Genomic DNA, 10,035 nt, shown 5'->3' with positions numbered 1-10,035 from the left:
GCCGTCGCCGCCCGCCGCCGCCCGCCGATCCCGCCGCGGCGGCTGGGCGCCGGGGGGAAGCCGCGATGCGCGATGCGGGCCGGGGCGGTCGCCGCCGCCGCTACCGCCGCTGCCGCCGCCGGGCAGTCCCGGCCCGGCCCACCGCGGCCCCGGGGGCGTCACCGCGCAGCCTTACCGGCGGCCGCCGGGCCGCCCCGCTCCACCCGGCGGGGCCGCCGCCCGTCCGCGGGCGGCCAGACCCGGGGGAGCCATCGGCCGGGGGCTAATCCGAACCGGCGCCGGGCTCTGAGCCCCGCGGGGCCGCGCCGCGCCGCCCCGCTGCGCCAGCATCGGCCGGGAGGGGGCCGGGCAGCCCCGCCGCTCCCCGCCCCGCTCCGCCCGCACCTGCCGAGCCGCCACGCCTCCTCCCCGGGCCCTCCTACCGCCCGGGGCGGGCCGCCACCGCCCACCGCCCTCCCCTCGGCCCCCCACATCCCACCCTGGCGTCCCCCGCCGCCATCTTGCGTCCCCGGCGCCACTCGAAGTCCGTGAGCGGCGACGCCGGCGCCCGCCGGCTTCTGGCCGCCACCCTGGGGCGATGGCGGGGCCAAGGCCGGCCGGGGCTGCGTCCCGGTTGCTGAGGGGGTGTGGGAGGGGAGGGAGGGTGAGAGAGGCTTTGCTCCCGCTGGGGGAAGGGGCCAAACCCATCAGGCCATGGCGTTGAGGAACGGCGGCCTCCTGACGGCTTTGGCAACATTTATGCTTAAACCCACTACATGCCAAGCTTGGACCCATGGCTTAATGGCGAGGTCAGCGTGAACCACTTCTTGCGGCCCAGGGCTTCTGGAGGCAGCTGGTGAATGGTGGAGGGGTTGGGGAAGCGCCGCAGGCTTCCTTATCCCCACAGCATACAGCCTTCACCCTCATCCCGGCAGCCATACCTTCCCCCTGCTCATTCCCAGGTACGGATCAGAGGGATTTTTCCTCTGTGTCCCCCCGGTTGGGTCATGCTGTACTCAGAGAGAAATAGGAAGCAGGGCCCCTGCGCTTTCAACTCCACTGAGCTGAAAAAGGAAGCCAGTGATGTGGAAATTAGGTTAAACCGCCTAAGTAGGCAGCTTTCTGCACGTAACTAATCTGGCTGCTGCATATAGCAGCGCTCAAGTGAATTCCAGTCCGGTGGGTAACTTGGGGACAAACCCAGGGTCCTCTGCTTGGTTTCAGGCCAGAGTGGGAGAGAGGGGGTGGAAAGGGAGGAGGAAAATGGGATGTGGAGGAGGATGTGAAGCAACTTTCCTCTACTGAAACGGAGGCGCAGGATACCTGAGCCAAGGGCTGCACGTTAGGTCCTGAACGAGACAAGGGGAGCACCAGATAAGAAGCTGGATTCAGATGTCAACCGTAAGACTTTGGCTGCAGCATCTAATTTACAGTGTAGGTGTCACCATGCCCTTTGAGTAATCCATTGCTGTTCTCTAGGGCTATCTACACACCTCCCTCTGTTTTCCAGTTGCACAGGGGTGCATGGGCTCGGTATTGCACCTGCAACCTGTACCAAGAACAGACCACTGGCCTGGCAACTCATCTGCGCTGGGGTATGAAGAGCAGCTGTGAGCATCGACTTGCGCAGTATTGGTACAGGTGATGGCTTTCAGAAAAGGAGCGACTGATCTCTAAGGGCAAATTAAACCATCCAGGTGAGAACATGATTCTCTGTATTGCAGGGCTGTGAGGGGCAGAGGCTGGATGTCAGAGTGGTGGGCAGGAGGGTGACCAAGAAAATACCAGCTGCTGATCAGCACAGGTCAACAGCTCAGTCTCACCTCAAAATTACCTCCAGGCACTAATTAACCCTTGCTTCATTGAACAGGCTATTATTGGAGAGGTGCTTGGAGGAGAGCCCCTGGGACATGTCCCACTTCAGTTGACAGCAGCAGCCCAAAGTCTTGCTTAGAGAGGATCAGGCTGCTTCTAAAGCCCCAGTGCTGGCATCTTCACTGCCGGTTGTCAGGACCAAGAGCACATCGAGGAGACAAGTGTCCTACCTTGCTTTACGCTCAAATACATTGAGAGAAGTGGCACAGGAGCTAATGGTTCAAAGCCTTGGCTCACTAAACCTAATTAAGGGCTATGCAGAGGGTGATTTGGCAGTGGTATTTTGCGAAGAACTAGATATTGCTTCCTTGTTATGTGCACTTACCCAGCAGGTTTGGGAAGGTAGTTTATTGTTTGCCTACTGGGGGCACGAAGAATCAGAGTTGACTCTCTAGACCGATGCCGTTAAGACCTAACACATAAATGGAGAAAAACAGTGGATGAGGAGCAGCTAGAGTAAGATGAGACACAGGAAGGAAAGCAAATGGGAGAAGAAACAGCCTACCCGTAACCAAAACACAACTAAAGTGATGAAAAGGGAAACAACAATGGACTGTAAGAAGGGTTGGACTCCCAGGTACTGCAGAGGAGAGGAGAAGGTCATAGCATGCTTTAATACACATTTTACTTTCCTCTTTTGAATCAGAGAGCCTTAAACTTTTATTTCAGCTGGAATAAAACAGAGTTCACACAGCTCTCACAGAGCTACCCTTCCTCAAAAGGGGGAGGTGATGGAGGGGGAATTATTTCGTATTTGCTGCAAGGGAGGGGGTAGAAAATTATTTTAGATCTGCTGCAAGAGCCATGGCAGGAAACAAAGGCAGAGATAGTCTGGCATGGTAGGGCTGTAAGGCTAGTCCTGATGACTAGAGGACTTGAGTAAGCACTGAGAGACGTCCTCCCACAAGGACTTTACTAAGGCTGCGTGCTCAGCATACTCCCTGCAACTGCAGCACGCGTGCATTTCCCTGCAAAAGTGCATCCCTCTCTGTCAGCAAAAGGACAGGCTGAAGCTCTCAGCCAAGTGCTGAATTTCTGGCAGTGCAGAACAATTCAGCTTCCAGCTGCTGCTGCACAGCGAATTAATCAGGGCTGAAGAACGGGAGGAGAGCAAGCCCCACAGCTTCTGAGAGGGTGGTTAGTTGTCACTCTGGTCATCTGTCCCCAGCTGACATAACACACAAGCTGTGCAGGGGAAGCACAAAGAGTTTGCTCTCTGCTCTTTCCTGTGCTTTGAGTGAAAACACAGGGCACAGTTTCATCCTCTGATTTAGCTAAGTGGTGAGGTGTGGGAGGGGAGCACAGCTCTTCTCTGCCCGTGTCCGTAGATCAGCAGTGATAGAGTTTGGCGCAGAGTCATTTTTCTTCTTGGCTGGACTTATTCTAGTGACAATTGTCTCTTTTTCCTTTCCATCCCCCCCGCCTGTGCTTGGAGGGTTTGCACCAAGAGAAACAGACCCATTCTAGGCTGCTGGGGCAAGAAGTGTGAATTAGAAACCAACCTCCTGTGGAGTTATAAAGAGGGAAATACCAGAGTCACGCAGCATTACAAACTAACACTTCCATTTTGTCAGGTTTGAAAGTAATAGAAATTCTAGGAGCTTAAAGTGGTTCAACTGCTCAAAAAAATGTGGAGACTACTAGCCCAAATAATTAATTTAATTCCCCTAGACAACTTGCTCTGAGTGGTGTTCTTCAGACAAAATAAGTTTCCCAAGGTGTGTGGGCAGGGCAGGACACAAGAGTGAGAGAATGTGTCTGTTATGTATGTGTGTGTTAGTAGACGAGCTTCTTGCTTTTGGAAAGGGAACAAATTATGAATTCGGGAAAAAGCAAACAAGTGGAAAGTAGGTCTGTGACTGAAAAGGCTCAAATCCTATCCAGTGACATTTTTGTTTTAACAGAAGCATAAAACCAGCCTGATGACGGGAGCTGGCGCTGTCTTCCTCTCTTTCATTGCACCTTGGCACTAGCCCGAACGCCACTACAGCTGCATCCCCTCCCACTAATATAACCAAGGGGCCAAAGAGTCATAGAACGGTTCAGGTCAGAAGGGACCTTGAGGATCATTTAGTTCCAGCCCCCGTGCCGTGAGCAGGGACACCTCCCACTAGACCAGGCTGCTCAAAGCCCCATCCAGCCTGGCCTTGAACACTTCCAGGGATGGGGCATCCACAACTTCTCTGGGCAACCTGTTCCAGTGCCTCACCACCCTCATAGTGAAAAAAAGAGTGCAGTTCTGACACATTATCTGCCCTGTGCACAGCTAACTTGTGGGCACACCAAGAAAGGGAAACGTCTTGGGTTTTTTTTTTTTGGTTTGTTTTTTTCCCCCAGCCTGAGTGTAAGGGTGAACTTCTCTGAGGAATGGCTCCTCTCCCCCAGTCATCCAGAGCTACAGAGAGAAGATGAAAGCCAGATATCAGCTAACAACTTTCACTCTTGGATCAGCACAAGTTAAAGCAGTGAGGGAAGGCTACATCTGAACTACGCAATTGTGAGTTAGTGCAGTGCAAGTAAGGCTAGGCTGGGCGGCTCTGCTTCCCCATCCTTACTGGAGCTTTCCTGCATCAGTATGCTGTAGATAAGTGTGCCAACTCCATTACCATTGTACACTCCCCCATTTCTCCTTTTGTTTAATGGAAACACTGGAGAAATGTTTGCCAGAGACTCTCTCTTAGGGCTCCAGGAGTCCTTTCAGAAATAAGGCCTAGACTCAGCTTGAAAAGCCAGACAGGACACAGCAGACTGTGTCTGGGGGAACAGGATGCTGCTCCTGCTCAGAGCAATGAGGTGAAAGTCCCATGGCTGGGAGACATGACAGCAAGCTGCATGAGGCTGGGCTGAACTAGCCTCTTAATAGAAATATCCACAGAAGACCATGCAGAAACATGCTGCCCCTGCAGTCAGAACCGCGGTCCCACAGAGCAACAGGGGCAGAAGGATGATAAGAACAAAAGGTGCTGTGGAAGTATGGGGACAGATACATCTCTGACATACACAGGAGAAGAGACAGTGAGGCGAGATAGCAGCTTGAAACAAGTGAAAACAGAGGCATCGATCTGGAGCATGACATCAAAGATAATGTGGTTAAACATCACGCTGTTCCTGGAAGTCTTGAGAAACTAAAGTTTCTGTGCCTTTTGGCCTATGGAAAAGGTGCCCAAGATAGGCCATGTATCAGAATACTTGAGGTAGGACAGCAGAAAATTGCCAAGAATCCTGCTTTGAATCTAGGACAGGACAGACAAAGGCGCAGAGACCCAACACCACTCTCCCATTACACAAGTAGGCTCAAACATAAAACATCACTCAGCACCAACATCAATTTAATTCTTCCCTCTTCAGGACAGGAACAGGGCAGACAGCCCTGGTGTTACATCGGCAAGCGGAAAGAGGGGTAAGGGACAAACTGCACTGGGAAATCCCAGCTAAACGTGCAGGCAACAGAACCACTCTACTCAAGACAGCCCAGACCTGGGTGGGGGGAAGAGCGTAGTTCTTCTGAGTCACTGAGGTGCAGTCCACTCAGCTGCCCAAAACCACAACCCAAAGGACAGGTCCAGGAAAACAAACCCAAGTCTTCTTCCTGCTGTTCTGTCCTGTTCCTAAGAGGCAGCAGGTTATTATGGCCCTATGCAGCCCCAAAAGTAGTGAAGGAAGCAAGTCCGAGTCTGTGAAACTACAGGGTCAATGCAATGGCTTTGGCTGTTGTGTTCAATACAGCATTGGAAACAACTGGAATGTCTCGGGCAACTCTCTGAAACGGTGGCATGTTGGGTCCTTCCAATGTGTCCAGGATACCTGCAGCGAATAGAAAAGAGATTGAGACTTTGTCAGGAGAAAACTAAAGAGAGACACAGAAAGGGCACCTGAACATGTATAGCCTGGTAAACAGCACTGACTGGGGAAGATGCAGCTTCTGCTATCTGTGTTGCACAACACAAGATAAAAAAAGGTGTTACACAACAAAGTAAAAAGACTTATGACACATTTCCTGATCAGAGAAAAGCAACCTGACTTCAGCAAGATTCAGGAAGGGACTGAACATCTGCATGCAAGAACAGTCAGTGCTGTTACACTTGTGGGGAAAGAATAAGCATCCTGCCTCACAACTTAGGTCTGAAGTACTAAAAGTCAGCGCACAGAAACTACCCCACACCTGCCTGTTGCCCTACTTCCACAGCTTCCTCTAATAAAACTAGTGCTGGTCATTCTTGGGTTGGAAACTGGCACAGATGCCCTCAGGTCAGATCCAAACTGTCCAACATTTCCCTCAGAGAGAACAAAAAGCAGCTCCTCCTCCCCCAGATTTAACAGGATGTGTCTTCATATCTCCCTTGCTTACCTTCTACCACCTTGTGATAAGCAAAGTGCAGATAGAGGAGGAAAAGCATATGCAGAGCAGCAAGGGTCCCACAAAGGATGAGCCGCTGGGTATGCCCCACGGTGCGTGACACCAACACAGCAACCTAGGAGAGAGGTGGAGATCAGAGACGAGGTAGCTACTACCTGAGCCTCTAGCACTGCAGTCAGGAGCACACAGGAGGATGGGACCAAATACTGCTCACAGCCTTTCTCACAGTTTGTGCCAACAAATTCATAGAATCATAGAAGGGTCTGGGTTGGAAGGGACCTTAAAGATCATCTCATTCCAACCCCACTGTCATGGGCAGTAGACCAGGTTACTCAAAGCCCCATCCAGCCTGGCCTTGAACACTTCCAGGGATGGCGCATCCACAATTTCTCTGAACAACCGGTTCCACTGCCTCACCACCCTCACAGTAAAGAATTTCTTCCTAATATCTAATGTAAATCTCCCCCTCTTTCAGTTTAAAACCATTGCCCCTCGACCTATCGCTACACTCCCTGATAAAGAGTTCCTCCCCATCTCGCCTATAGGCCCCCTTTAGGTACTGGAAAGCTACTATAAGGTCTCCCTGAAGCCTTATCTTCTCCAGAGCAATCTGACTTTGCTTCGTGTAGGTGAACCTTGCCCAGTCTTGCCAAGAGTGCAGGATGCTCAGGCATGACTCTCCACAGCAGCAGGGGCTGTAAGGGACCAAACCTCCTGCAGCTGTTAGAATGGGTGAGGATATTAATCCAAGCATCACCTCCATACACCAGTGGCCAAATGACCCAGTAGCATCAGGCTGTTCTTCACAGCAGCCTGACTGGCTCCGAAATGAACTGCCAGGCCCAATGAACAGAAAGCGAACAACACTTCCCTCCCTTTTTTTGTCCCCAGAAGAGAAAGGCCCCAGGCTGCCTGTCCCTTACCATTCGTAGTGTAGAGAGTCCACCAACACCCAACCAGAAGATATAAAAGAGGGAGTGGAAGTGGATATTATAGGTGACAAAGAGAGTGATGCAGTGTCCAAAAAGACCGTAGCCCTGACAAAACAAGAATATCCACGTTACAAGTGTCAGTCCCACACAAAGGGCCCTTGATCAAGAGCAGGAGCAGCCTATTCCTGCAATGCTTCACCAAGGCAAAGCTTCACAAACCACTCACTCAATGCCAAAGAGTCAACCAGTACAACTATTTTAACAGCAGCTCACACCCAGATAATCTGTCTGAAGGATTCACAGGGATGTCAGAGATTGCAACAACTTGGGAAACAGAGGAAAGAGCCTCTGATTCCACAGAAATTGGAATCTCCTGGTTTCTTTACCACCAGGATCTCAGATCAGGAAGCACAAAGCAGGAGACCCGCACAAAGGAACTGCCTTTTTGTGCTACCACTGTGCCTGGGATGGGGCTGGTCAGAAGAGGATCCTGGAATTACAGGTTGTCCCAGTGCAGTTACTCGGGATGACCAATTTACAAGGACTTTTCCTGTTCTCTGAGAAGAACTTGTGCTGCAACCCCGCATCTTGGGGCAGCTCCGTCTGTACATACCAACAGTGACAGCATCTGCACCATCGTGATTTGGGCATTGCACAGATATGCCAGGAAGTAGATGAAAGAGGAGACGCCCAACCAGTAACCGAAGCAGGTGCCAATGGCTGTGCCCATCAGTGTGCCTTCCCTCTGTGGAGACAGCATCAGGATGAGAAGGACTCAAAGTGACCTGCCAGCACCCAAATTCCACCTCAGAGTCCCAGAGCCTTTCTAGGCATTATCAAATAGCTGGCTAGCAGCGCTCAGGGTGACACATGACCTACACCCCAGCTCTCCCAGCTGCAGAGCATCAAGACTTTCTGATGCGTCCTTCCTCCCTTCTCCAAACGAACAGGTTCTTCCTCAAATCCATGTGCTTTTCAGCAAGATGCTATTCAGTCATGGAAGAGGTTTCCTCTTGGTTTCTAGTGTTGTTATAGCAATCCAGAGCCCAGTTAAATCACAACTTATCACTAAGACTTGACGTACAATGATGGTGTCCGAGGTCTTCATCCCATGCAAAAGGATGGCCACCAGTGTGAAAACCAGCATGAGGGGTCCATACAGCTCGCCTGCAATCTTCTACAAGAGACAGATCAGGGAAGGTTTGGTTAGTGCTCCTGAATACCAGGCTCCCCACCCCAAGCAACGTGAGAAGTGCCTTGGATGAAGTTTATCACCTAGCCGCTTGGGAAGTAACAGCAAGGCCACTGCTGATGGTAGCGAGGCAGAATAGGTTGTGCGATGAGGAGCCTGGGATGTGTGAAGTCTAGAGGTCTAGAACTGTAGCAGCATTAAAGGTACCACACTGAGGTTTGAACAACCACAGGAAAGAATTTACCAACATTTTCAGGGAGATGAACACCTAACAAACTCAGGTCCTTAATAACACGGACTACCTTAGTTTTACAAGGTGCCTGTGGGACATTCACTTGGCCATGGAATCTGATTCAGCAAAAGGGAACTCACCTGTGGGAAACTAATCATCTTCACAGGAATCATGGACTCCAGCAGTCTGCATCACAGCAAAGCAGGCAATGACACCAGGAGCAGGGAGGACAACAGGATGGTTAACAAAATGCTTCAAAAGTAAGAAATCCCATACACCCATTACCAGTGTTTTCTGCTGTGGTCATAGGCCCTGGGGGACAGATTCCTTTGACTAAAGGAGACAATCCTGACTGTATTAACTTTGCTGGGGGGATTCAATGAAAATGTTTAGGGATGCACTGGGGGATGAGAGATCACTGACAGAACAGCAGGATGGAAAGGCACCTTTCTTCATCCAGCCTCACAAACCTCTGCCTTTTTAGACACAGCTATGTTGTGAGCCCAACAGAAGCCACATAATGCAGCTGAGCGCTAAAAGGCTGATGGTGCCCCAAAGCCCCTTTTTTCTGGGGCTTTTTCTGAGCAGCAACGCTGGGTGACAGGTGACAGCCCACCTGGGGGACCTCATTAAGGACAGCGGGACAAAGCACAGCGTGTTTCCCCGTAGCTGAGCCCTGCTGCAAGGCTGGTAGCCCACCCTGGCCTGTTTGCTTTGGCGGTGGGGGGCTGTCAGCCTCCTGCTGGCAAGAAGCCGCTGTTCTCCCGTGGTCCCCCCCAGCGGAGGTGGCCCAGACCAGGCCTTGCCCACCTGGCGCGCACTTGGACAGGCTCCACGTCGAAGTAAGGGCGGAGGATGTCGATGTTGGCGTAGAGGCTGAAGGCCTTGGAGGCTTGCCTCTTCCCCACCTGCCACATCTGCGGAGAGAAGAGAGGTGGCAGCGGTCGGCTGGGGCCCGCCGGGGCCGGGGGTGGCGGGGGACGGCGCTCACCTGGTCAGCCACCTGCCGGCCCAGCTGGCCCCGCAGCCCCTTCATGCCCAGGAACTCCCCGTCCTCCTCCTCGGCGGCCCCCGCCTCGCCTTCTTCCTCCTCCTCCTCCTCCTTCATGCGCTGGTGCATCTCCCCCATGTCCTCGAAGCTGGAGCCCGACGTGTCGTCCATGTTCTCCATGTCGATGACGGCGGAGCCGCCACCCTGCGCCGGGGCAAGACAGCGTCAGCGCCCGCTCGGCTCGGTCCCGCCGCCGCCGCCGCCACCCGCGACCCGGCCCCACCTGCATGTTGTCCTCGAAGCCACCCCATTCGGCGGCGGTGCCGCTCCTGCCGCCGCCCGCCGCCGCCCCCGGCGCGGACATGGTGCCCGGCCCGGCCCGGCCCGCGCCGCGCTGGCTGCTGCCGCTCACCCGGATGTGACGTTAGCGGCGGAGCGGGGCCCCCCACGCTCTCGCGAGGGAGAGCGGGCGCCGCC

At 53.2% G+C, this 10,035-nt stretch overlaps 1 protein-coding gene across 1 annotated transcript; it reads right to left on the bottom strand.

The window, feature by feature from the left end:
* Window positions 1-5,162: 5,162 nt before the first annotated feature.
* YIPF3 (Yip1 domain family member 3) lies at window positions 5,163-10,000 on the bottom strand. Its single transcript, XM_054194124.1, has 9 exons — window positions 9,842-10,000; window positions 9,559-9,762; window positions 9,378-9,484; window positions 8,708-8,753; window positions 8,228-8,320; window positions 7,757-7,888; window positions 7,135-7,248; window positions 6,203-6,326; window positions 5,163-5,658 (listed from the first exon to the last, which is right to left on the bottom strand). The coding sequence occupies exons 1-9, from the start codon at window positions 9,920-9,922 to the stop codon at window positions 5,537-5,539; spliced, it is 1,023 nt and encodes a 340-aa protein (XP_054050099.1). The 5' UTR covers window positions 9,923-10,000; the 3' UTR covers window positions 5,163-5,536.
* Window positions 10,001-10,035: the final 35 nt, after the last annotated feature.

Source organism: Rissa tridactyla, chromosome 3 (assembly GCF_028500815.1).
Source record: "Rissa tridactyla isolate bRisTri1 chromosome 3, bRisTri1.patW.cur.20221130, whole genome shotgun sequence".
Classification (NCBI taxonomy): domain Eukaryota; kingdom Metazoa; phylum Chordata; class Aves; order Charadriiformes; family Laridae; genus Rissa; species Rissa tridactyla.
This window is presented reverse-complemented; position numbering and strand designations above follow the sequence as displayed.

Bases quoted from the DNA above. Each gene is read 5' to 3' on its own strand.
- YIPF3 (XM_054194124.1), bottom strand. From the start codon at position 9,922: ATGTCCGCGCCGGGGGCGGCGGCGGGCGGCGGCAGGAGCGGCACCGCC. The intron at 7,889-8,227 runs GTACGTCAAGTC...CTGTCTCCACAG, and splicing joins AGACCTCGGACACCATCATT to AGGGAAGGCACACTGATGGG. The intron at 5,659-6,202 runs GTAAGCAAGGGA...TATTCGCTGCAG, and splicing joins TTATCACAAGGTGGTAGAAG to GTATCCTGGACACATTGGAA.